We start from the raw sequence: 26,756 nt of genomic DNA on the forward strand, positions 1-26,756 counted from the left end.
CATCGGATCCTTCCCAGCTGCCTGCTTCGCTCATCTCCGACGTCAGCAGTGCGCTGCCAATCAACCCCTCCCTCGACGCGTTCAGCTCCGCGTTGTGGGATGACCCCATCGCGGCTCCTGGCCTGTTTAGCAACTCCTAATCCGCGTAATCATTCCCTCGAGATCTTTCACTATCACGAACTCCACTCCGCACTTCGACGTACCGACAGACGCGCCCCGCCGAGCGCCCGTTACACTGCAGCTGGGCAAACATGAGCGACTATGGCGATGGTAACTACTCAGACGGCGATTACGACCCGTGGTATTACATCGAGGAAACATATCAGGCTGCAGTAAGATAGAATCTGGCCCGGGAACGTGCTCTTGGGAGCAAGTCCGGTGGGACTCATGCGCTCAACCGCTGACTTGTTTCAGGATGACCTCGCAGAACACGCCGTAGCTTCACCCCCGCCTATATACCTCGACGAGGATCAATACGACGATTTCGACCTGTTTGACTTCTGGTACGACATAGAGGAGGGTTCTGACGCTGATGTGGAGGAAGCAGAGGGAACGCTAGGATCTAAAGGCCACTCTAAAACAGGCCAAAAAAGGAAGAGGGGCGCGAAGACCATACCTGGAAGGAAGAGACGCAAGGTGGAGGGTGGGAAAATTCAAGCGCTGCCCGTCAGGTCAACGTCACCAACGCCCACCGTTTTGTGGCTGTCGCAAAGCAACCGAGACGCCCAACGTGCTGCGAAAGTTAAATTTCTTGACGACACCGTCAAGCCGTACGCGCTACTCAAAGACTGGCGAGAGCTTGCCGAAAGAAGCCCGAAAGGAAAGGGTCTGGTGGTACACGAACCAGAAGAAGCATCTGAACATGCTGTTGCTCAATCAGGCAAAGGAAGAGCAGCGTCAATTACGGGCCCGCTTTCTCCATCACCAGAATTAGAAGACGATGAGATGCAAGAGCTCATTGCAACCAGTGGGATTGATCCAGGAGCCCTGATGACTGCGCTGCAGAATCGTTTAGCAGACGCTCAAGGTCTCGAAGGATTTGACCGCTCAGTCCTGTTGAAGTATGCCATGCGGATGATGGTCAATGAAGACGAATCCGAGGATATTGCCGGAGAATTGACCGAGGATATACTCGGCCGCGATGATGACGACCCTCACGCTGCTGGTATTGCGTCGTGGATTTCTCAACAGTTGGGCACGGCAGAGCAGGATGAGGACGTTGAACCCGTTGGGGCTAGGAACGATAGCTTCGCAGATTCATCTACTCGATCGCCATTCGCCATACCAATGTCTCCAGCCGTTACTACAGCTGAACAACACCCACCCACTCCATCTTCTACCGAGACAGCTAATAGCACGACCACCACGGCTGGATTGGGGCTTACTGCGACACGGGTTGGCCCAGCAAGTTTAACAAAGGCCACAAATAAGAAGGCTGCTGCAAAAGCTTCGAAGGACAAGGAAGCATCAAAGGCCTCGGCGGCACTAAACACGTCGGACGCTACTCCACAGCCACCTACGCGCAAAAGAAAGGCGCATGCTGACGATGCAGAAACCACCGAGCCTGCTCCGGAGCCGAAACGAGCAGCTCGAGGAGCCCGATCTTATAATGCTCCTACTGCAGCAAGCCAGGCCAGGTCAACCGCACCCGACGCTTCAACTTCGAAGACCACCAGGTCTGGGAGGGCACGGCGCGGTTAGCATACCTCATCACCACTAATCGTGGTGCCATATCTTTTCTATCGCTCTGAGAGCCCTTTTCATGCATAATTATTGGACATATCTTCTTACGGGGTTTCTTTGGGCTATCGCGTTGGACACGGTGGCGGGTTTAGGCATCATCGGCCCTAGTGTTCGGGTAGGTATCTTGGGTATGCATTGAAACACCTATGAGCATTAAGATTGCCTCTGGGGGCTTCTAGGCACGTATATCCCGGGCTTTAGACTCTGGAAAAGCAGACAGCTATGGCTATAAGTTGAATACTAGCTCGTGGGCTTTTCATAGCTCATGAATTACTCATGGTTATAACTCATCCCACATTCTTCACTTCTGAGTAAAACTTCTCTTCCCATTTCGCACTAAGATCCTCATCCTTGCCCCTCCATCCCCACGTCACGATACCAACTCTCTACCCCGTGACCTCAGCATCGGACATAATCTCACCGTATCTTCCGTCACGGAAGCAAATCGGGCCGCCACTTTTCGACACATCGATATAAAACTCTTCTCTTCCTTCAGAGTCTTCCCTCCGGTTTGCGATTGCAAATTGTGAATGGAGTAGTGTGATGGGGCTGGTCAAAATCAGGATGTCGATCCTCCTTCATGAGTGTGTTGTGCTCTGAGATCAAACACCATGCTTCTGGAATTCATGGTCTGGGTTGGGAGTAAGTTTCGGTGGTCTTGCTGTGAAGTGGGGTGATGAGGTATATCTGTCTTGGATGATGATGTTGAGCCTCGTCCATGGATACGGAATATGTTTCCTAGAATATCCAGCTGATATTGGTTTAGGTTCTGCTACTTTAGCTCATCAGGCTTGGTTATACTGACGATCATTAGCAGGTTTTGACGGGACCGGCCCCCAAGCCTCCCAGGTCCATGTTGCTGTTCCAGTCTGTATTTTGCTCCAGTCCACTACACCTACTTAATCATTCCATGCCAGGTTGAATGGGTTTAATCTGCAGGCCCCATGGGGTCCTTAGTTCCGGCGATTTGATCCACGACCCCAGCAAGCTTCCATCAGGGCGAGTGTTGTCGATATTTTGATTCCCTCCTAGTTCCTTCACCCATTCCGAGAAGACCAACTCCCACTCCCTTGGACGATTTTTTATACCCCTCCGCACGAACAACGTTCGGTGTTCCTGTGCTTCACGTGGCTACCTCTGACCGCCGAAGCCCTCGCGCACGTGCTGGAGCAGGTCATTCGCCATATTCCGGTCTCATGGTATTGTAGTTGATTGGTCCGCCGAGCTACGTGTAAGTCATGTGACCCAGCTCGTTTTCTGCCTGCACGCGAGGTATAAAAGCAGAGGAGTCTGTAGGCTTGTTCGTCATGGGGTTGGGGCTGGGAGGATCAAAACGGGACATCCTAGATGGTCATGGGTCCCTGCTGGTGGGATCAAAACCCGACGGTGACCACAGATATGGGTGCTGGTCGGGTTTTCAACACCGTCCGGCTTCCAAATCGATGTTTCTTGTGGAAAGTGGAGCGTCTGGGAAGTGAAGGATCAAAATCCTGTTTCGATCGAAACATGCTGGCCAGTGGGTGCTGGGTGCAAGAGCCGAGGTGTGCAGTGCTCAAAAGACTACTAATGGCGTTCAACATCTCCATGCTTTTATCATAAGCAACACTACCTTCAGTCGACGATCTTGATAAATACTTGAAGCTGACGGGGACCACTACGTATAGAAGAAGCTGATAAGACCGTCAACATTCTTTCAGTCCTATTTTTACAGCACACCTCCAACATGGGCAGTTGCAGGACCTGTGTTTATCACGCCCGAGACGTAGTTCGAAGGCCTGTAATATTTCGAACCTCTCTACCATCCCTCCATTATCACCATCGAGTATAATTTTTTTTCCCTTTCCCTAGTCCCTCGGTGTTAAACATCTCTCTACTTCCTCTTTTGAAAGCGGAATAGAGAAGTTTTATACCCGTCGGTCACGTTACTTCGAGACTTCGACATGGGGGAGGCACACCCGTTCACTTAATCGTGCTACCCGTTCACCCCTCGTTACGAGTTCCAACGACTAGCAGTAGCGTGTTCGATAACCGGTAGAAATACCTATGAGCCTTCTTCTCCCATCTCCAACGTACTCCGCAATCCACAGCACATCCTTTGTATATGGCCCCGCCAGAAACCAGTGCTAACGCAAATCCAGCCGCGTCACAGAATAGGTATGCGATATGTTCAGATTGGCCCGACGCTACATCCATCTGGCGAGTAAAACCGGAGACGGCCTGAATCTGACTACGCAATTAGGAATAATTTCAGATGTGCTAATGAGAGCTAGCCTGGTATTGAGATGTCAGGATAGCATGGTACCTATAGGCACTCTCATCAACCTAGTAAGCTACGACAACCAAAGCGTCGAATCATACCGTGGAATGAGATTCACGGCGCAGGGGGGGAGGTAACGGCGGAGTAGGAGCTGGCGCCGTAGTGTTCGCCTGCATTGTCGCCACTCACAGAATCCTTTCTCACATTGAATGTTCCTCGCAGACTCATCCTCAAACGATGAACGCTTTCCCCCACCAAGTCACCTCTCATCCCATCACGTGCTAACCGCTGAGTCCCATGGCTGCCAAGCTCGGGTGTATGGAGGCGTATATATACGTCTCAGACCAGCAATCGAATTCTTTTCCGGCAGCGGAAGCAAACAAGGAGGAGAGAGATCCAAAAGCCAGTTGAAAACGCCTCATAAGCGAGATTGGTGTGTTTTAGAAACCATACACAAGAGGATCTCATGGTCGGGTCTTGTCTGGATCAAACCAAGCTTCGGATTTCGACGATGTGTGGACCTGCAGAGGTCGGATTGGCTCGTTAAGCAGTGTTGGTGATATGCTGACTACCATTTAGAAGAATGTGGATGTCCAGATCTTGAGTGGGGTATTCTAAGCGTAGCATCATCTCCTCACGTCGAATATTAGCATCTCTTCAACATAGTACTCTTTATCAGCGAAGTCAGTCTTCAGCCGCCCACCACAAGCACCCCATATGTCGCGAACGTGTCCTGTTTCGATCAACCATCCAGCGGAACTCTCAGGAATTTGAAGCACCAGAGCTGCCACAAGCCATCGGATAGCGTATTTGCCTCTTTTACTCCAGATTCTCCATTGTACGTTGGACCGTGCACTTTTGATCATCCTCATCTCCTTTACCTCCCCCACTGACTTCCGGAAGATCACCACTGGCGAGGTTATATACGCAACTCCCAAGGACATCACACGTGCTTCCGTGCTTTACTCGTGACGTCCACGCGGACACCGAAATCGAATAATCGCACAGCGCCGTATTAGTCTTGATACATGACCACGTGCTCTACGCGTGACTCTCAACTCCCCTCCTTTCGAAGGATATAAAAACCTCCATCTTTCCTCAACTTCCAGTCTGCAGGGAAGACACTCGGCGGGGGAGGGAGCAAAACACTCGATGGTATGGAGTGTGGATCGGCTGGAGAGATCAAACCTCCCGGACGAAGACACGATGGGGTGCGGGTTCGCGGAGCAAACGAGCAAAGAGGAGAACCATGGTGGGCGATAAAACGATGGTGGGCGATAATCGGGCTGGTGGTTGCAAAACTCATTATCTCAGCGTACCATGGTGGGGGTGTGCGGTGGTTCTGGGAGGGGCTTAATGGTGGGGATGTTTTGGTGGTGGTTGTGAGGAGCGATGGGGGGAGAGAGGCATGGGTGGGCTTGATGAGAGAAGATGGTTAGTATTATCGTTCGTGAGGGGTGGCTAACTCGGGGGCGGTCCCACCGAATCCACCATGAAGTTTTTTCTCCGTAGCTGTTGCTGTTGCGAGACACATGGACCTCTCCGTGTTGTTGTTTTGCAGGCCGTAGCATCTGAACATTGACAGAACGCGATATTGTGTACATGAAAGCGCCCTATTTGCTACCGGCAGTGATTGCTGTAGGTGATTGTCATAATCTAACTCGTGTCTGTATATTGCCAGAACACCCCTCCATCATCGCCTTCACCCGTGGATTGTTGAAGCAACCTCTCAGAAGCTCCTCCTTATCGAACAGCAGCGTTCTTGGTTGAGGTTTTATATGGAAAGAAAGGAACGGTCATGTGACCCACTGGTTTTCTCGTGACTTGTCCCGGATCACTTGTAGCATGGACCATATTTTTGTTGCCTAGATGTGTCTATTGCTCGTTTCAATACTATTACGAAATACTACTTCTGACGATAATATGCTATTAAGGGAAGAGTGAAATATGATGAGGTCCTGAAACGCCGCCCAATGATGTATGCAGATTACAGTATACAAATGCGAAGGAGATTGCGGACACATAGTCCCCGGACCTAGTCCGAAATGAAAAAAAAGGAAATATGGAGGTGATGACGCCGAGATATGCAGAGAAGAAAAAAAGTCCCATGCGCCAATAGATGCAGCCGAGAAATGCAACCCAGAACCACGAAAAGAAAAAGTCGAAACACTTCCGGCAATGATATCCCAAACGCCAACACAATGCAACAAGTCACCCCGCATACCCTATCCCGAAACACCCTCCACAATCCACCACCAGCCGAAGTCATAATTTCGCCCGTTCCGACCTCCGGGTTCCCGTTCGGTCACCATCATCGGTCGCAGTCCGCCGCTTCCTCTCACGCACCGGGCTCTCCGCCTCCTCCACCTCCGCGACGGTGAAGAGCTCCGGACTCGGCTCGCGCCAGCTATGCCGGTGACCTGAAAGCGTCCTGCTCGCGCGACCCCGGCGCGACCGTCGTCCTCCAGGCACCAGCAGCTCCTGCGCACGGCCCCTCGTCGGCTGAGACAGCGTGATGGCAGGCGTCGAGAGCAAGTCCCGGGCGCGTGGCGTATCTACCAAACGCGCATCGTCGAGGTCGAGAATGAATCCTTCGTCATCGTCGTCGTTGCCTGGGCCTTCCTCGGGGGTTGGGTGGTAGAGCTCGTGGAGGTCGGCGTGGTGACGCGCGACGTAGCGAGCCCATTTTTGCGCAACGCTGGACTTGAACTTCGTGGTCTTCGAGGCCGTGGGTTCTGGGGCGGAGATGATGCCAGCGGAGAGGGAGAGCGCGTCGTAGGGGTCGTCTTCTTCGTTGACGGGGGTCAGGAAGTGCGAGAAGGGGTCGTCGTCGATGTCTGGGAGGCCAGTGGGCTTGGGAGAAGCGTCGGCCAGGCTGGACAGCGAGAGGTGAGTGGGTGAAGGGGGCCAGGAGTAGGTCCTAGAGTTGACGAAGGACGGCATCTTGACAAGCAAGGAGGTCCAGGTGTCCTTTTGATTGAGCAGTGAGGCAGGGTTTGGCGCGGTATTTGGCGTTAACGACGGTGATGCCTCAGAGCCTTTTGATTTCCGGCCCGCGGCCGGTCGATAGGCTGGCAGTAGAGTTGGGGGAGATGGAGAGCAAGCGCCAGGAACAGTAACGACGGCAGTGCTTTGTAGAAGAGCGGGGAGAGAAGAGGTAGCGGAGCGGGAAGATGCACGCGCAGGTTGCTATATACGTGACATACGCATACGCACTTCGCAAGAGCCGCGTGGAATATCACTGAGGCGCAGGGGCAGAGTATGAATCATAGACTGAGACAGAGGAGTGGTGCCTTGAGCCTTAGATGCTATTGCCTGGAGGAAATGGAAACGTGGAGAGGCAAAGGGAATAGAAAAGCAACACCCACCGCCCACAGCGCTTCCTCTGATCTCAAGAACGAGTCGTGGGGCGGATCTTGATAGGACTATATAGATGCATGATCGGGAGAGGTGCTCGCTCAGCTGGGAATGCAGTGTACCCTGCAGTGCAGCACACCCACAGTAGCGGAAGCGTGCGGGAAGCCGAGGCGTGCAGGGTGTCTAAAAGCAGCAATACAAGGCGTTCATGACTTGTGAGTGTGGGCGACGGCGGCGACGCGTGATGGGCAACGAGGGTCGCTGATGGTGTGCTGAGAGAGACGCTGAGCGGTCACCTGCATCTAGAGACCTGGCCGCATGAGGGCCTGCTCATGGGGCAAGCAGCCGCGTCTCACGGCAAACAGAACATGCAGGATGGACGCAGAGTGCCGGCCGATCTGTACGCGCGAGAGGAGAGTGAATTGGCCAAAGAGGTCATCGAGGGGCTTCTTCGGGGCCTGTCAGGCGCCTTTTTGCGGGGGCGAGGCGACACCAAACTCCCCCTCGGAGTTCCTACACCATCTCTCCCTCCAACGATTCACCGCTTCGCCTCCCAACTCTCTGTTTAGTAAAGCCATGCCACCCCTTATCAGCTTCTTCGCACCCGCGGCCATGACGAATGGCTGACTGATGGCGAATCCATGCCTCTATCCAGCCCTGACAGCGATTACAGTGCTGATGCGTGAACGCCAGTTCGGCCTAACCGATCTACTCAGCCCTACCTTCCAATACACCATGTTCTTTCGGGACTCTTGGACGCTCATGACAGCTTCTGAGGGAGCAACGCCTCCATTCCGAAGCGTACCAGGTAGGTGACGACTTCGAAGCCACATGCCCATCCCAACCCCCCACCTCTCCACAATATGCACGCCTCATCGGTCTGTTCCACTCAGCCAGCCCTCCATCTCAGTCTCACATCGGTATCGACTCCGACCGCTGCGAAACTTCCGTGGTCTGATTTCTGACGCCTTCGCTCAGATACCAGCGGGGCTTGGGTGGTCAGCGGCCATCGCGCCTGATGCTCGTAATCGGTGAAGCTTATATGCAATCCTGTTTTCGTGAAAGCAACACGTCTAGACTCCCGGAATCGCTTCCTCTATTTCTGCGTCGCTAACGGCGGTTGTCGGATTAAGAAGCTGTAGTTAGCGGGTGCTAGTAATTCTGTAGAGTCATCCCCGCCAACCATCCCTCCACCTCTTTCACAGATCTCTTATCTGAGTTCTCTGGTACCGCATGATCTGCTGTACATCCTGCATTCCTCCAATCTCACATTCCTTCCTTCTCCAATTATATTACCTGCATTATCTCCATTTCTCGTGCGACCTATCACCTTCATCATGCACAGCACCGCGCATTGCAGTATGCAGCATGCAGGGCGATCCACTCTGCAGCTCCTCTTCTCGGCTTCAGCTCCCCTCTCCCCACCCAACACCTCGGCATACCCGCGTCGCACGCCTCCTCCGATCGGATAGGCTTGCCGATGGCTAGCTGCGATTCCGTATCGCCCAGCGTGGCGACTTGCGAGATGTAGCTGGCTTACCCAAGCCGAGAAAAAGGAATGCTGGCTTCACGATGGCTGGCTGGATCTACATATCGGGCGGCAAGCTCCATGCGGGGTTCGTATCTGATCTCCCAGGTGGCCGGAGGCCTGATGAGGCAAGCGTATGCTGGAAAAGGTTTCCCTAGCCGCGTCAATGACCGGAAAGGGAATCACTCGCGTTGTTGCTTTGTAGAAAAGGAGGAGGGGGTAGATACGGCGAAGTTTGTACGAGCATGCAGTTGGTACTTCGAAATTCTTTTGCCCAGCTACCTACCCGCCACCGTCACTTCGCCCCACCCTTGAGCACCCGGATAACATGATTTTCGTCATGCTGGATCATTCTTTAACCTGCTGGGCTGTTATAGGTAGTTACAGGACTTTGATATTTCCTTGAAGCACGACACGGTGACGGAAGAGTGTAAGGAAATATCATAGATCATTGTAGGCACTTCGGCATGATTATATTCGGCTTTTTGCTTCTTTTAACCGTACGAATTTGTACGTTTGTTTGTTTGATTGTGTGTTTGTTTTCTACATACATACAGTCGTCGTCCAATCCCATCTCGATTCATCCCAGCTCCATTCATGCCTATGCTATACCATGCCATGCTACACAGTCGTGCAGTCTGGAGTATACCCAGGTCCCAAAACGCCGACACCGACAAAAAGCCGTGGTATACGCCATCCATCTCCATCATACAACGCTCACGTCCAGCTCCATCAAAACACACCACTCCCTCTCGTCTCCCTCACGAGTCACTATCGCTCAAACTGTCCCTCCGTCCCCTCACACCACCCCGCCTATACCCATCCATCACATCCCTCCCCTTCCTCGGGCTCTCACGCCCCTGTCTCTCACTCCGTCCACCAACTTGGCTCACGCTCTCGCTCACGCCGACGCTGCCAGCGCTGAGGCCAGGGATGTAGCACGGATAGCTCTTGGTGCCCGTCTCTTGAGTGCCATCGCTGAAGATGTCAGACGCAGCTGGTGACTGGCGCGACGACCGATGCTGCTTGCGCGGCGACGACTGACGCGAGTGCGACTCAGGGCGGGCTTCACGGTCGCGCGCCTGGGATTGAGCTGCCGCGTGCGGGCGGTAGGACGAGTAGTACGAATTGTCGGCCTCAGATGGCGCGGAGGGTACTGTGTACGCCCCAGTGTAGACCGTGTTAGTGTCGTCGCCAGAAATGAAGGAGTAGGCAGCCGACGGGGCAGCACGGCGCGCGGCGTGGAGAGCGTCGGGGTGCGGGACAGAGGCCGGCGCGCCAACAGGTCTCGAGGCAGAGGCTCCAGCGGGTTCAGCGAGGGTAACGGCCGCGGCCATCTCGGGTTGTTTGGCGGCCGGCTTGGCCGTCTTGTTCTTCTTGCTAGCCTTCTCGGCCTCCTTGCGTGCCTTTTCCTCGGCGGCGTGGGCTTTCTTCTCGGAGCGCCTGGCTTCTTTGGCGCGTTTCTCCTGGGCTTTCTTGTCGGTTTTCTTGGGCTGGACGAGGGGCTGTTGCGAGATGTCGGAGCTGTTGGAGTAGTCGTGGTAGGTGCCGTCGTGCGCGCGGTTCAGCCCGCCCACGCGCGCGGCCTTCTCGTGGCGGTACTCGCGCAGCTCGGGGTCCTTGTGCTTGGTGCTGCTGCTCTCCTTGCGATGCTTGCGGGCGTCGCCGCCGCGGATGCCGAAGCCGTGGCGCTGGCCGGCTTCCGCTTCGCGCATCTCGTTCGAGTCGGCTGATGTGCCGGTCTCGTCCGTGTAGCCGTCGCTGACCGTCTCAGTGTTGCCGTAGCTGCCTCCGTGAACTACGCTACCGCCGCCTAGTCTCGTGCTCTTGGTGGCGTTTGACAAGGTCTTTCCGTCTGGCCCCTTGCGTCGCAAGACTGTGGATTTGTAGTCGTCCCAGTCATCTTTCTTCCAGTGGAAGCCGCCGTTCTTGGCCCAGAAGAAGAACCAAATGCTGCCGAGTACCATGCCGACGCCGATGAGGGCGAAGAGGACTTGGAAGCCGACATTGTTGATTTCGTTGGCTGGCTTGACGCCTGCACTGAAGTCGGCAGTTTGGAAACGCTTGGAGAGGCGGTGGTGTAGATCATGGACTGCGATGGGCGAGAGATCGGATGGGTTGCGCGGGTCTAGGTCGGTAGTTGATGTGGCCGAGGAGATGAGGTTGCGAGGCAGTAGGGAGAGGAGGGATGCTGGGAGGGGCGCCATAGTTTGGTTTCCGTGAAGTGATTGTAGGAGGAATGTGGTTCGCCCGAAGGCTTGAGCCTAGGCTCAGGTGGTGGAATGTGGTTTGCAGTCGGTCGTGGAGTCGGAATGAATGCCGGCCTTGAGACTTCGAGAAGGCGGTGTTGACGATGAGGGTGGAGGATCTAATTTTTAGTCAGACGTGAAGTGCAGTACGAATGTTGATTGTAAAAGAAAAGGTGGTTTAGCCCTGTGGCGCTACAGATATGCGTGTGGTGGTTGGGATTTTGGGGAGCAAAATGGAGGTGGTTGAACGAGGAGGCTGGGGATGACGGAACTGAAACAACAAACGCCGCTGGCCGGGCAACACCAGACGATCTTCATCGCCACGACCACCACCGCATCTTTGCAAGCAGTTCAGCACCGTCGGAGGTGGCCCAGAGAGTTATCATGCTTGCCAAAGCTGGTATTTCATGAATAGTAATAGCATACTGGAGGACCTCAATCGGTGCTAGACAAGCGTACACAAGCACAGAAACAGTATGCATACCTCACGGATTTGTGGACTGCCACTTTCTATTGACACTTATTAACCACGCTGTCTCATAGTTGTACCTGTCCATCACTGCTTGAAGTGCTTCAACAAGTTCCTACGTAACCCAGAGTGAAGAGCTTCTTTCCCGTTTAGATTCCTGAAAATGCATTGAAGCACCCCAAGCACTGTCACACACGCGCACATGTAGAGTGCCACCTTTCTCATGCTCCGCGTGAATGCTTCGAATTGAAGCAAAATCTAGGCTGATTCGAACGACCCTGACTTTCGCATTATTGTTTCTTGTCTGGCGCTGTCCACGGCTAAAGATGCCGCACGCTGTCGCGTTTTCTCACGCCATCAGCAGATACTTGTAAAACACATCTCTCTCCATTATGAAATCAAATCCGACTTGTCTTGCGATCCGCTCCATATTAATTACTGGCCGATGCAGACATCGGGGTCTGATCCAGTGCTTTTTGCCCTACGACGCATTCCGAGCAATGGGCACAACGGCATTGAGAGCAAGCACGCAGGCTTGCTCGCAAACAATTACTAATCTTTTTCGGAGGAATTACCAGGTGCATTGATCCTCACTAAATAGTGTTCTAGGCTTATACTCTCATTAGTCTCTTCTCTTCAATCTCTTTCACACTACCTAAGCAAATCTGTGGACACTTCGGTACTTTAATAAAGTTGGAAGATAATCCCCACCCTCCTCTCGTGTTGATCTGTGAGTGTGTATTTAGGCGATTTGAGCCTCTCAGAGGATATCTAGTGGTGCAGCTGCACGTTGTGGCTCAAAGCCTTATTCGAGATGTGGGCCCCATGTATGTTTCTCCTTGGGGTAACCATCAGGTGGGGGGTCAATAGCTTGACGGCGACTCACGGATGACTCGAGGAGATGGCATCCGGCATTCCTACTGAGAAGGGCAGTTTAAATGTAACATTTAAGTCAAAGCCTCATTTGCACAGGTAGGCACGTGGTAGGTCGATTCGAAATACCGAAACAGAGAATGATCGGATAAAAGTGGACTATCAGAGTGTTGAGGTTAGCGAATTCTCGTGAACCGCCCTTATAACAGCTCTTCGTTGTCATTCGCAGCATGGACTCTATGCGGGAGCCTATGGCCTTCTCAATCAATATATTGCAAGACTGGTCGGTCGATGTGGATAGATTGCAGAGAATCCATACTTGATCGGTTTGTAATTCCGAAGAGCCTTATCTCTTTTTTGGTAGTATACGACCATATCCTTTCTCAAATTCTGTCCCACCTCTCCGTACGACCTAAGTTCACGGAAAAGTAGACGGACTGGGAAAAGTAACGTGACGTCGGCCTCTCTCGGCTCGGCCCGTCGTCTCCGCCTGCCGAACGACCTCACTTCCTCGCTTCTCTCTCCACGCGGTCCAGATGGCAGCGCTTCGATTTGACGACTATGACCTGTGGAAGCTTTCAAGCGCTTCATTGATGCACCCGTCGACATCCCTTAATTGCATCTCTTCTCACGAACATAATCGCTATTGGTCATCACATCACATCTTTAAGACCCGTGCATCACTTTCCTAACGTGTCGCTTAGCCTTGCTCAGCCGACCAGTTTGACAACTCATTCGCCGTCATCGCAGACCTACCCGCGCCCGACAATAGATATTCTTCCTCGTTGTGACTTCATCTGCGACCTTCACTAGTTCATTCACAAATCCACCACCCCTTCCTCTTCGGTTCTTTCTCCGACGCTTCTATTTCTGAAGCAATACCATCATCGGCGATCTGTCCCATTCTCTTTATATTGTATGAACCTTTTGCCCAATTTCCTCTAGATTTCGTCAAGGCTTTCGGTACCTCTATCCACGCTTGATCATGTCGCAGCACACTGCGACGAAGCGACCATACGATGGCGACCCCGTCACCACGGAAGTCCCTCTAGAGGCGATCAGCGCCTCTCCAACGTTTCTTCCATCGCCGGATTCTCAGCGAGACGGCCAGCATCCAGATGCCCCAGAACCCAAGCGACGCAAAGGCGAATCTGACACCCCGGCGACTGCTTCCTCCAGCGGCAAAGACATATACGGGAACCTCCTAGGGGTTGCCGGTTCCCCCCTAAGTTCGGCGGCTAGCGATCTTAGCGACTGGCCTGAAGCTCTTGAGGAACGGAGGGTCAAATCTCTCACTACTAAATCGCGTAAGCCTCCAACATCGAAACAGGCCACGGCACGGCAAGCTCCAAAGCGAGTCAAGTTGCTACAGACGCCGAAGGCATCAAAAAAACTTCAAGCTCCTAAAGTGGTCAAGGCAGCTCGGACTCCAAATTCAGTCAAGGCAGCTCGGACTCCTAAGCCAGCTGGGGCGCCTAAGACTCCAAGACTAGCCAAACAACCGCCAACACCGATCTCAGTGATAAGACATTCGGGGAGAGCCAGCGCGATTGCGGCGTCTTCAGCGATCACGAATCTCTATGCGCTATACCCTGCGGGAAACGGTCCTGCTTCGTCTCCCAAGGCGGCACCCGTTGCGATCCCAACCAAGGACGCTGTTGCAGAGAGACCCAGCACTCCACTTCTCCAGGATGCTCACGATTTGTCTACGGACAACCGTAAGGACTCTCGCAAGGAGTTGCCCAAGCGGCCTCCCGTCTCCCTTATTACACCTGTTGCATCTCGAAATCCTATAGTCAGCGATGAGGCTCCTCTAACGCACTTCATGATTCCTCCTCTCGCTCTTTCTTCCAGTATAGATACAACAGGGAATCAGACTCCTCTAACACACTTCGTAATTCCTCGTCTCGGTCTTTCTATTAGTATGGATCCGACGGGGAATCAGGCCCCCGATGTTCTCGGGGACCAAATCAGTCACTCGGAAACTTCAGAGGATTCCGGCTCTCAGTCATTCGTGAATACCCCGGAATTTATGGACGCCGAAAAAGAGCTGTATCTTCGGGATATTGCAAATCAAATTCAAGGTGCTCGGCCATCTGCACCTAGACCGAAGCCCGCTCCTTCAAAAACCCCTCTCGTTTGGGCCGACGGCAGACAAGCTCTCTGCGAGACGCTGCCGTACTACAGGGCGTATCAAAGTGGCGGCTACTGCACGGATGGGCTAGCTCGAGCTTTCATGTTTGACTCCAACAGCCACCCCCGGGATTACATGGATCAGAATGTCGTCGTCTCCCGTGCTGGTGGCGGGAAGTCCAAAGACGAGACATCTGGCCAGATGGTCATGGCAGGCGACCAGAAGCAGACCACTCAAGTATTAGATGTCCTCAACAACATCGCACAGTGTAACCCTGTGGTTATTATCGTGGGAGAGAACAATCCGACCTGTCCTTCCCAACCACCCCATGCTTACTGTGTGATGGACTGGTTCAAGCCCACACATGTGTGGTTCGAGAAAACGAAGGGCCATAAAATGATCCGGTACCGGTTTGAGAAGCTGAGGCCTTATGAGAACTGCTGGTGGGTGCCTTCAAATTGGCCAGAGCCGATTGGTCTCGGCGATCTTGAGCCACCGGTGTCGAAGCAGTGCAATGCTTGCAGTAAAGACAGCCTGCAAGTCTACATCAACGGCTGGATGTGTCTGCAACCAACTTGCTTGAGATTTTGGAAGCTCGCAGATGGATCGGAACCAAGAGAAGAGGATCTGCTGTACGATCCACGGTTCCTCACAGCCAATACTCCATGGCCTCACTGCAGCGAACCGTCCCCAATCCGCCCAGAACTGTTAACCATCAGCACACTCCCAATTCAAGGGCAAAATCTGTCTTTCGAAGCCTGGAAAGGATTCGCCTGCCCCCAGTGCGGACGTTGCAATTCTCGAGAGGCTTGGGAGGGCTGGGAGTGCGGTTCTGACGGTTGCGGCTTTACGTATAGGTTGGAGCACACACTCGTTCCTGCTACATCTCTGCGCGACCCGTACTTCCCGCTAGGAACTGGGTATGCCTTCTCCAGGGATCTCATCGGGAAGGGCTCTCCCGTCAAGCTTCGTGTGGAATTCGCACACAACTACCGGATCAACTACTTCGGCATCGCCGGCATCGACGGCTTCATTGCGCATCTCATCGCCAACAAGACCGTCAACGAGGAGCCCAACGGCCCTAACGACATGTTCGAAGACCTCCAACTCAACTCCATCAAACTCCGCCGCAGCCCGCTGCCAACCGCCCAGCTCAAAGGCCAATCCCTCACCAACCACTTCGTTGTCAACTACGGCATGCCCTACAAATTCATCGCCGGCCCGCAAAGCCACCCCTTCGAGCACGCAGCCCGCGCCATCAAAACCACGCGCTCGCGCCTCAACTGGGCCGGCCGCCTCGTGGCGCCCGACATGCCGCACGCGTTCAACGAAGTCCTCGCCCTCGGCTACTTCGAGGACCAGACCATCTCCTACCACGACGACGGCGAGTTCGGCCTCGGCCCCACCATCGCGACCCTCTCGCTCGGCTGCACTGCCAAGATGAAGGTCCGCATGAAGGCGAACCACTACCACGGCGTGTCGAAGGGCGGTAACTACGACAGAGCGCAGCCGATCGCCGGCTGCCAGAACTATGAGGCACGCAAAGCCGCCCACGATGCCCTCATGGCGCTCAAGGCTGCGGATCTTGCGGCGTATAAGGCGAAACTGAAGGCGCTGCCGAAGGAGCTAGGGCTCACGGCCACGGGCACCGCGCGCGACGCGCTTGAGATGAAGCTCGGCCACGGTGACGTTGTGATTATGCATGGAACGGGAATTCAGGAGTACTACGAGCACCGCGTCGAGCCGATGGGGAAGCTGCGCTTTGCGCTGACGTGCAGGTATATCGACCCGGATAGTCTGAAGCCCGCGGACCGGCCCGCGTATGCGGTGCTGCCGGATGAGGAGGGGTATGATGGGGGTTTGCTGCCGGATGCCGAGTAGGTGGGGTCTAATTTGAGAGGGGGGGAGTGGGGGGGTTAAATGGTAGAGTCAGGAACGTTTGCGTGGCCAGTCCTTTGCTTTGGAGTTTTCGAGACGGGTTTGGAGTGGTTTTGGAGTCTTGCAATTTACGGGCGACGGGACGGTGGGTATACCAAGATGGGGGTTTTTCTACAGTCATCACTACCGGGTTCAGGTAGAGGATTGGAATATCATTTCGTTTGGGTGGGGGGAGGGGGGAACAAGGGGGAATAGGGTTAGCCGGAATTTCACAACTCTACACATTTACTTACACTGCCCTAGCCTACCCGTGCCGTTCCTTTCCTAAAGAACCCAAGAAAAGCGCCAGCGCCTTCAAAATAACCCAAACCCCCCACCAAAAAAAACCATGCCCGCCCCGAGTCGTGAGATATTCCACCGCGCTAATCTGTTCCCACCCACCCACGCACTCACCGCATAACACCCGTCAATCAAACACCACTGCATCTGCAACTCCCCAATGGTATGTGCTCTTCCGCTCCCTCCCGCGGTCTGCGGTGGCAGAACAGAAGTTCAGCCTCCCTTGTCGACCACCAAGCCTGGCTCTACAAAAAACACCCCCTTGTGCGAAAACCCCCCCGGCCCGGCGTCTAGGGCTGGTTTAAGGAGGGGAAGAAGATGTAGGGGGTGTCCCGATCTCACTGCGGAGGAGGACAGGAGGCCCTCTACGCGGCGGGACTTGGGGCGTTGGTGGTGCGAGGGAGGGGATGGGAGGGATAGAGGGGGGTGGGAACGGTGCTGTAAGAGGCTAGAGGCTGGAATTGGGGGATGGCGGGGTGGTGGTGGGAGGGTGAGAAGGTAAAGAGGGAGCAATGGGAGAAATGGGAGAACAAATAGTGTCAATTCTACTGACCCATCTGTCTCCAAATTAACGATTAACTACCTAGTCATCATTCTCCAGATAATCCAGCCTCACCCCCCTTTCCCTGCTCCTGTTTCTTTCTTTTCCCTCTTTCTTAGCTCATCGAAATACGTACGTGTAAAGCCGGCACGCTTCCCAGGTGCCAGCGATCGAAATGGGAAATGCAACCCGGCACCCAGCACCCAGCGAACCCGCACCAAGCTATGGGGGTACGATAATAGGTAGACGAGTTCCCCCAAATAGCAAAGGCTCCATGCTAGACCAAAATGCTTGCAAGAACCCCATGACGGTTTGACGAAGGAAATGTGGTATATGGATGTGACGGACGGGCAACGAGGCCTTTTGACGCTTAGGTGCATCGGTAACGGTGTGAGCAATCTGCGGCCAATGTGACTCGTGTGATAGAAGGTTCGAATCGGGTGATATCGGATGGGTGGAATCTCAGTCTTGTTTGCGATAAAGTACGTGACGCAAGAAAATCGAGCAAGGACGTTACGTCAGATCCCCCGAGCTATCAAGCGGACTCGGGGATTCCGACTCCTTCTCCTCGACAACCGGCCCGCCCATGCCAATGCTGTCTCTCTTCTTCTTGTCCTCCTCCTTTTTCTTCGCTTTGCTCGCGGCAGCCGCTGCCGCGGTGGCAGGAGAAGAACCGTTAACACCGTTTGCTAGGTTGCCGGCAGAATTCGGGCTGAGATTCGAGCCGGCCTTGGATTTTTTGGACGTGTTGATGGAAAAGCTCGAGGTGAGTTTCGAGGTGCTCTTTGAGTTGTCGGATTGCGCGGCGAAGTCTTTCCATTTGCGCCAGCCGTCGAAGTCGATCAGGGCTTGCATGCAGCCCCATTCTTTGACTTTGCGCTCGAGCCAGACGAAGTTGACGGGCTATGTATCTCATTAGCGCGGCATTGTTCGCCGGCATTTCCGATGGAGACGTACCTTTGTCAAGAAGTCATTACACCCAGCCGCCAAAGCTTCATGCCTGTCACTCTGCAACGAACTCGCCGTGAGCGCCACGATAATCACCGGACTCTTGAATAGCAGTCCATCGGCCAGCTTATCTTCCGCGGGAATCTCCTTCTCTTCGCCCAGATTTGGAGCCACGTGGTTTCCACTGCTAAAAACACCTATGCTGTTTACCCTCTCCAGTCTCCGGATTTCTTTTGTCGCCTCCAGCCCATTCATGATGGGTAATTGAATATCCATCAAAACAAGATGAAAGCCTCCTGACCTCCATTTTGTTACAGCTTCCCGCCCGTTCATGGCACGCTGCCACCGGACCTTCAGTCGCTCCATGAAGGCTCCCAGAACTCGCAAGTTGATTATGTTATCTTCCACGATCAAAACGTTTATAGGAGGCACAGAGCCATCGAGCAGGCCTGAAGGTAGTGAGGGAGTATCCAGTCCAGTTCCTTTCTTCTTGCGACCCTTGGGTCGAGGCGATGAAACGCGAGGTGTTGGCGGGGAAGACCCTTGCTTTATCAAAGGAGCCCCCTCAGCAGCTGGAGGAGTCGATATGGGAACAATAGCGTGTGCAGGGTGTTTAGCTTCTGAGGCGGTGGAGTCATGACGAGGACGGTTGTTGGTGCGCGCGGACGAGCTCAGAGAGGCTGTCGAGTTTGGCATTGTTGTTGGAGATGCGGTATTTTGTCGAGGGTATTTTGGTCGTAGCGAGTGATGGCCACGACGGGTACCTCCTGGCGATGGTATTAGGGGTAGCTGGCCAGTGTTGAGGATGGATATGGAGTGTTGCTGTGGGACATGAGACATTGAAGCCCGGCTGTCGTGAGAAGCGTTCGTCAATGCGGCTGGTGAAGGGTTAACTACAGGCATCGGCGGGAAGTATTCTGCAGCATTCTCAATAGGGTTCGACTGGTCATAGTAGTAGGGAATGCCTTGTTGTACCGCTCGTGGCGACGGGCGGGGTGTCCGCTTGTGAGGGACGTCTATAATAAGAGCCTCGTTAACAGTCTGGCCGCCGGGATAGTACGCATCGATGGTACGGCACATCTCTTCGTCAGGCCCCAGCACGCGATCTCCAGATTTCTGGGTTGCATCTCGGGGAAAGATACGCAGGGTAACGTCGGGGGCGTCGAAGTTCCTCCCCAGCGAATTTGCATACTTCTTCAATATCATCTCCCGCACATCATCAACCAAATCATCCTCCCGTACCTGCACCAGTGTAGCCGACGCGTGCGCCCGCTTAACCCAGACCTTCCGATGAAGCATGCCTGCGGAGAAGGTGGAGTTGCCAGCGGCGAAGTAGTCCTGGGAGGCGGGTCCAAGGGCAATGCTGGCAGACTCTGGCTGGTGCTCGGAGTCAAGAAGAGTCTTTATTATGCGCGCATTTGAGGTCGTCACGAGTGATTGTCGGCGGACGATGGCAGGCGGCTCTAGTTGATGCGATTTTGTGCCTTTGGGAGCGCGGCTGCGGAGGGGGGTTGCGACGTCTGAGCCCAGAGTCTCCGCGTCTTCCAGCTGCAATTGATTTGTTTTCAAGCTCGCGGATTGGGCGGGAATGGGTATCGGCGTGGGCTCCTCGAGGGTCACAGCCGGCAGGCCCGGTGCTACTGGGGGATGCGCGTCTGCTGCAGGTGCTTCTTCGGCGATGGAATCAGCGAGCGTGGGGCGGTCCTTTGACTTGAGGCTGTCGGTGCCGCGGCCGACGTCGGAAGCGGGAGATGGCTGGCTCCTGGCGGACAGAGTTCCGGAGTGCTCGAGGTTGTGGGCGTCGTCGTCGTGCTCGACGGCGTTGGTGGAGACGTCTGGTAGCTTCAGCGACGAGGAACGGCGGTTTGGCGGATGAGGTAGCGCCGCCGGTGGCTCGCCGCTAGAGGCCGTCGACTTCAGCGAGCCCAACGTCTTGCTGGAGTTGGAGGAGCGCCTTCTCAGCAGCGTGGAGAGGCGGGTCTTCAAGTCGCCCATCCCGCTGGCCCTCGTCGCAGGCGCTGTTGGCGGACGGGGCTGCAACGTTCAGATGGGCGTGGTGGGTAGGTGTGGCGCGTGGTGCTAGGGCGGCATGTTCAGGTGCTAATCATCTCGATCCGACGCGTGGTGGGAGACGGGAACAGGTGGGCGCGAGGCGGTGCTGCGGAAAGGGGGCATAAAGGAGTGAATAGAAGAGGAGAAGCAGAGGAGAAGCTGCGGTGGTCTGTAACGGCACCGGCACAGCTGGGTTCTTGGGCGAACTGCGGAGATGTGGTTGGTTTGGGCCTCGCCAGATGCCGTGAAGCTTGTTCTAATGCAAATCGAGATGCCTTTCGCTTCACCACCATGGAGGCCACCCAGGCCAGGAAATTGCCACAGCGATGCACACACTCAGGCCGCACGCGTCAGCTCTATCAACACCGGCGCGCCCGGTCTCAACCCCGGCGGCCGTGGCCCAGAGACGGCCGTCTGTTCGCGGCCGGCCTGTTGCAAACACCTGATACTCGCATTCGCTATCCAGCATCCCCCCGCGTGCCGTGAGGACAGCTCACAGTCAGAGAGGCGGGCTTCAACCGCCAACGGCCGGGTACGATCGCCGGCATGACACTCGCCACAGCCAGGCCGCTTCGGGCCGTGTCGCTGCTCATCTCTCGTGCCGCTTCCAACTTTTTTCCTGCTCGAGGCTGGCACGGTTCCCCCAGCTCGAGCCACACGCGCGGCCACAACGGCGTGGCTGGAGCTCCACAAACGTCGAGTGTACCTCCCGCTGGCTAAGTACACCACGCTAGATCTCCACACAGGCGGCCGGTGCGGCACCAAAGGCTGTTTTGCGAGCCAGAATTCGTTCTGGATTCAGTAGCTCGGCGCGCGCCACGCTAGGACAGTAACTTACGGGCTAGTTGCTTATCTAAGCAGCCCCGCCCCTCTCCTGGGTATTCTATAGCTGTCAATGCAGGATTATGACCCACGCAATCGTCTACCTAGCTACCCTTGTAAGAACTCATCTTAACGAATCCTGAGGACAGCATCCGCATTCAGGCCTAGACCCGCTGCTTTACGTGGCGTCAATGAACTACAGCAAACGCAGTAGAAGAAGATAAGTATTACTAGGAGGTATAAACCCCCAATTTAGCTAACTTTCCAAATAGCTGTACACCCAAGACCTGCTTTCGGACTTGGCATCGCCAATCTTCAGTCATCCCTGTATTCACGATTAAGCTCGCTCCACCAACCGGGCGATAAGTCTTCTATGTATGTAGCAGCATGCCGATACGTAGAGCAATGCTGCAAGAAATAGATATACGATGAATGTGGATGCAATCTGTCGGAGCGCGTCAGTGTCATATTTGTTTTCTATTAGGATCGAGAAGATTGCTTTACCTGCATCTCATCTACTGACGGATGATTCCACAGAGGGCTAACCACCAAGAGAGTCAAACCGATGAGATAAGACATAATAGAGTAGCTAAGAAGCAGAATTGGAGTTTGAAAGATGAACAATCCAAACTTGCTTGACGAAGATTGAGAATCTCCCCTAAGGGATTCCATGAGCTCCTTCTTCCCGCCCACTCGAATATCTGCGGTATTGATCACTATGCTGAGATGAAAGGCAATAATGACGCAGAATAGACTGAATATCAGGCTACCATCCCAGGTAGCTCTCACGAGCCAGTGGGCTTCAGTGGCGTTGCTCCATTGCAATGAGCCCGTTACGGCAGAGGCGACGACCGCGCCCTGGGAATTCGCATGCTGAGTCAGTCATTGCCGTTACCACGCCGCAACCTGGTTCATACCGCGATGCCCGCGGTCTTGTATTCCGCTTTCTTACCATGTTGCCAGCGTGCCACTTTCGAGTCTTGATCCTCCAAATCGTCTGTGTCAAGCACTTGCTCTAGGGCGCAATGGAACATCAAGAGCGGCGCAGTGATTATATAAAGCCCTGTCGAGATGAAAGATCCACACGGAATTATGCACTGTACGAAGAGTAATCAAACGGTTAGCTTTTTTCCGCGCGAGGCTGATGTATAGGAACAATTTAGCCATACTTCTCGAAGTTTTAATCTACATCCTCGCCATCTTTCGGATATCAATGAGGACAAGGACGCTGATCGGAGATGCATCTCCTCGTCGGCCAAGAACCGCGAAGGCTGAGGTCAATGAACGCGTTAATCCTTTGAGGATACGGACTTTTCTCATCTCCTGGACAAAGAACGTCGTTAGAATCGCTTGTTTAAATCTCATTTTCATTGACCGGTGTCAAACTGATCGCCATTTTCGAGTAGTAAATACGTGTTCTTCTAGCTTCGTAGAACCTGAACCTTGTCACAGATTGGGCGCCCTTTAAGCTCAGCCTTTCGCCGCACCAGTTGGCAGGTGCCTGATGACCTGGCATTGCGCCTCCAAGAAAGTTGACTGGCCAGCCTCGCGCAAATTCGTGATAGATGCCTGCAAAGCTGCAAGGCTATTATCATAGCCTCACCGGCGAGCGGTTACATAAGTTTAATTGGACAGCCCCGCGTAACTAAATACCTCGCTCTTGGGAAAAGCTGCAGTGCAGTTATAACCGTGGCCTTCCCATACCCACATTTTCTTCTGAATCGTACAGTGTTCCTCAGTATTGCGGCAGGATGATGACTCACAGGTTCTTGAAGAAGCTAGGCTCGAATTCAAACCTCGAATCGCGCGGATCATTACCCTCAGATAGTCAATCGGACCTTACTAGCAGCAATTACATTGATCCACTGGGTTTGAAGGTCATACAGGATGATGATGCAGCACTTGCTGAGTATGCTCTTCAGCGCTTTTTGATGTGCATGCTAACATTAGCTCAAGTGTCATTGCAATTCACGGACTGAATGGTCACTGGAAGGATACGTGGACTGATCCGGTCAGTCACAAGTTTTGGCTCCAGGACTTTTTGCCCAAGGCCATTCCAAAAGCACGTATCATGTCATACGGGTACGATGTGAGCACGCACTCGCCTCAACCGATACCACAGCAGACCGTGTACGACCATGCGCAGGATTTTGTGAGTAAGCTGGTACAGATGCGAACACGATCAAAGGTCTGTGGGAATCCCCAATATCAGCGTCAGATATTGCCAACTCTTATGTGTTACAGACTACAGAACGTCCCATTATCTTCGTAGCATACAGCCTTGGGGGGATTGTACTAAAGAGCGTACGTAGCTATCCTTACATGTGGGTGCCTTCTACTAATATGAGTAACATAAAGGCATTGATACATTCCCACAACGCATCGGCAAGTCATCTACCTCATCATAGGCCTATCAAAGCCTCCACGTACGCCGTTCTTTTCATTGGAACACCGCAGCAGGGTGTCGATGGCACAACTATAGCTTCATTGGTGTTGGGTGTTGGGTCGCTCTTTGTGCACACAATTTCCAGATACTACAAGGCATTGAACAGGGACTCGGAGTGGTTGCAGCAGCAATGCTCAACCTACCTGTCTATTAGCATGGACTTTGTGACGAAATGCTTCTACGAGACGAAGAAAACAGCCACGAAAGCGGGTCAATTTCAACATGTACGCCCCTCCATTCTAGTCTTACTCACTGCTTGTGAATTTGTGTTGACATCAGTAGATTGTTCCCAAAACTTCCGCAGTCCTTCCAGGCGCTGTGAACAATGAGTCGATTGGTATCCACAAGGACCATTTGACATTAGTCAGGTTTGCTCACGAGGATGATGAGGACTTTAGAAATGTCTCAGAGACCATATCCGACCTGGTGGAGGAAGCTCCTACAAAGATTGCGGATGTCTGGTCCCGCGAGAGAGAGATCATAAGTGGGTGATCAAAGAATTATTTGTGACTAATAGGGCGCCGCGTAGGTGAGCTTACACCGTATATAGGGATAGGAACTTACAAGCCTCCCTTTTCCGTTCCTTTCTCCCAAGACCCGAAATTTGTTGTACGACAAGCTTTGGCAGAACGCTATTCAGACTTCTTCAGCAGGACAAAGCTCCATAAACGTCTCGCTCTCTTTGGCCGAGGAGGCACAGGGTATGAGAGCCACAAGGGTCCTCCGATCTCATAATCATAGCTAATTCGATCGTAGGAAAACGGCTCTCGCAATCGAATTGGGCTATCAGTTCAAAATCTTTTTTCTCTCTACTGCAGTCTTTTGGGTGCACGCCGGAAGCCGCACCCGCTTCGAACAGGGCTTTTCTCAAATCGCGGATGACCTTCAAATCCCAGAACGAGATGAGCCCGATAAAAACGTTATGCTCTTAGTGGCAAACTGGCTGAGCAGGCCGAATATGGCACCCTGGCTTCTGATACTCGACAATGCTGACGACGTCACTATTTTCTTCGATCCAGACCACCAGGAAGACGAAGAAGAGCTCTCAAAATACATTCCCCAAAGTCCGCAAGGTGCCGTTATCGTCACTACCAAGAACAAACGTGCCGCAGCAGTTCTTTGCGACAGCGACAATATCTTGGAAGTACCGCCAATGACCCCGGAAGAAGCGCGCAGTCTTCTGCAAAAGAGACTTGGTCGTGAAATTGAGACGGATAATACCGTCGATGAGTTTCTCCGGGAGCTAGAATATCTTCCTCAATCCATAACTCAAGCAACGGCATTCATGGTATACAATTCGATTGAGGCGGATGCATACCTGATTTTGCTAAAGAGCGAGTCGGAGCAGATGCAGCTCCTGGAGGAGCCTTATGCGGATCTGCGCAGAGACAGGCAAGTGCCAAACTCCATAATCGCCAGCGGAAAACTCTCGTTCAATCAGATTGAGCGAGAAGATCCAAAAGCTATAAAGGTCTTGTCGCTCATTAGTGTTATCGATCACCAGGCAATCCCGCAGTCTCTGCTTGACGAAGCATTCGAATATAGGCCCCTCGAATCTACAAGATCCATGGGCACGCTGAAAGCGTTCTCTTTACTGGTACCGCATAAGGATAACGCGAACTATGATATGCACCGATTGGTTCATATGTCGATCCAGGCGTGGCTCAAGTCAAGTCAGGCGCTCAAGGAATGGCAGCAGATGGCTGTTAGACTCCTAGCGAGATGCTTTCCTTCGTCGGACTTTGAGATGTGGGCACTCTGTTCTGCATACCTTTCTCATGCCGACGTTGTCTTGAGATACTCTACTGATGGCTTACCTGATCGTATGCTCCAAAGAGGTTCAATATTGGTGAAAACGGCAGCGTTTCTAGATCGAAGAGGTCACTACACACGCTCAGAGACTCGAATTCAAGAATCTTTGTCCCTACGCGAGAAGATTTTAGGGCCCGAACACGAAGAGACCTTGGTGGTCATTCAGCAGTTTGCAGTGAATCTCCGGTATCGTGGCAAATTCGAAGATTCCGAGCGAATGTGCCTTCGAGCACTTGATGCACGAGAACGCCTGAACGGAAACTCCCACCCAAAAACCGCCGCAGTCCTCAATGACCTCGGCATCTTGCTCAGGAACCGCGGAAGATGGACAGAGGCTGCTTCAATGCACCGCCGAGCTTTAGAAGCACGCAAGAAAAATCTCGGCGGAGAACACCGTCGTACCATTGAAAGTACTGTTTCTCTCTCGGCCGTGCTATGGCACCTAGGCCAAAACGAAGAAGCGGAGATACTCAATATTCGTGCTATTGAAGCTTTCCAACACACATTGGGGACGAAACATCCAGAAACTCTGACGGTCGTCAATAATATAGCCAACACCTTGTGGAGCAAGGGGTTCCTAGAGAAGGCGGAAGAGATGTTTAATGAAGTGATTGAGGCTCGCGAAGCCATACTTGGAGAGGAACACCCAGACACTCTGACAACTTGCAGCAACCTGGGCGCTTTATACTGGCAAATGAAACAGTTCGAAAAATCTGAAACGATAAGTCGACAGGTTCTAGAGCTCAGATCATCGGTGCTGGGCCCCGAACACGTGGACACCATAACCAGCATGAACAACTTAGCCATGGCCATCAGGGGTAAAGCGAAAGCAAGCCAGGACACCACAAATCTGAACGAGGTCGCATCACTTTTGCGCGAAGTAATATCAGCTAGGTCAAAGGCCTTGGGTCCGGACAGCCCAGATGCCTTGGGTGCCGTGAACAACCTGGCTCTCACATTGAGGGACATGGGAAGTTTCGAAGAGGCGGAAGCCATGTTTCGACGCACAGTAGCAGGCTTAGAGAAAGTCGCTGGGGTGGAGCATCCGAACACTCTTTCCTGCTTTGCGAATCTTGCGACCGTCCTTCAGGAGAAGGAACGCTTCGAAGAAGTGGAATCATTGTTTCGTAAATGCCTCAAGGGCAGGATAAAAACACTTGGAGAGAACCACTTCAAAACACAAGAGGTATCCAAGCAGCTGGAAAACCTGCTTAACACTGAACAAATTGTCATAAAGGAGAGGATATCAGCTTTTGGAGCGTGATAACGAGGTATAGAGGTATGTTGACACGCGGAAAAGCTGCGCTG

General features: G+C 53.4%; 6 protein-coding genes across 6 annotated transcripts; 3 read left to right on the forward strand and 3 right to left on the reverse strand.

Moving 5' to 3' along the window:
- Positions 1 to 84: 84 nt before the first annotated feature.
- BDZ99DRAFT_573054 (uncharacterized protein) lies at positions 85 to 2,039 on the forward strand. Its single transcript, XM_033728255.1, has 2 exons — positions 85 to 332; positions 415 to 2,039. Exons 1-2 carry the CDS (start codon positions 252 to 254, stop codon positions 1,699 to 1,701), a joined length of 1,368 nt encoding a protein of 455 aa, XP_033574133.1. The 5' UTR covers positions 85 to 251; the 3' UTR covers positions 1,702 to 2,039.
- A 3,824-nt stretch (positions 2,040 to 5,863) lies between these two features.
- BDZ99DRAFT_465102 (uncharacterized protein) lies at positions 5,864 to 7,123 on the reverse strand. Its single transcript, XM_033720472.1, has one exon. It carries the CDS (start codon positions 6,941 to 6,943, stop codon positions 6,266 to 6,268), a length of 678 nt encoding a protein of 225 aa, XP_033574134.1. The 5' UTR covers positions 6,944 to 7,123; the 3' UTR covers positions 5,864 to 6,265.
- Positions 7,124 to 9,363: 2,240 nt separating this feature from the next.
- On the reverse strand, positions 9,364 to 11,361 carry BDZ99DRAFT_465103 (uncharacterized protein). The gene has a single exon (XM_033720473.1). The coding sequence runs from the start codon at positions 11,090 to 11,092 to the stop codon at positions 9,647 to 9,649; it is 1,446 nt and encodes a 481-aa protein (XP_033574135.1). The 5' UTR covers positions 11,093 to 11,361; the 3' UTR covers positions 9,364 to 9,646.
- Positions 11,362 to 14,586: 3,225 nt separating this feature from the next.
- Positions 14,587 to 16,476, forward strand: BDZ99DRAFT_365145 (uncharacterized protein; the record flags this gene model as incomplete). Its single annotated transcript, XM_033714735.1, has 1 exon — positions 14,587 to 16,476. A coding segment is annotated over one exon (1,890 nt), but the record flags the coding sequence as incomplete, so codon positions are not given.
- A 1,405-nt stretch (positions 16,477 to 17,881) lies between these two features.
- Positions 17,882 to 22,224, reverse strand: BDZ99DRAFT_522798 (uncharacterized protein; the record flags this gene model as incomplete). The annotated part of the gene is made up of 5 exons (XM_033725733.1): positions 17,882 to 18,271; positions 18,326 to 20,350; positions 21,618 to 21,635; positions 21,695 to 22,048; positions 22,108 to 22,224. The coding sequence occupies 5 exons, from the start codon at positions 22,222 to 22,224 to the stop codon at positions 17,882 to 17,884; spliced, it is 2,904 nt and encodes a 967-aa protein (XP_033574137.1).
- A 720-nt stretch (positions 22,225 to 22,944) lies between these two features.
- BDZ99DRAFT_522799 (TPR-like protein) lies at positions 22,945 to 26,712 on the forward strand (the record flags this gene model as incomplete). The annotated part of the gene is made up of 7 exons (XM_033725734.1): positions 22,945 to 23,099; positions 23,147 to 23,378; positions 23,435 to 23,494; positions 23,549 to 23,860; positions 23,919 to 24,120; positions 24,187 to 24,337; positions 24,393 to 26,712. The coding sequence occupies 7 exons, from the start codon at positions 22,945 to 22,947 to the stop codon at positions 26,710 to 26,712; spliced, it is 3,432 nt and encodes a 1,143-aa protein (XP_033574138.1).
- Positions 26,713 to 26,756: the final 44 nt, after the last annotated feature.

This window comes from Mytilinidion resinicola (assembly GCF_010093595.1).
Source record: "Mytilinidion resinicola strain CBS 304.34 unplaced genomic scaffold BDZ99scaffold_14, whole genome shotgun sequence".
Taxonomy (NCBI): domain Eukaryota; kingdom Fungi; phylum Ascomycota; class Dothideomycetes; order Mytilinidiales; family Mytilinidiaceae; genus Mytilinidion; species Mytilinidion resinicola.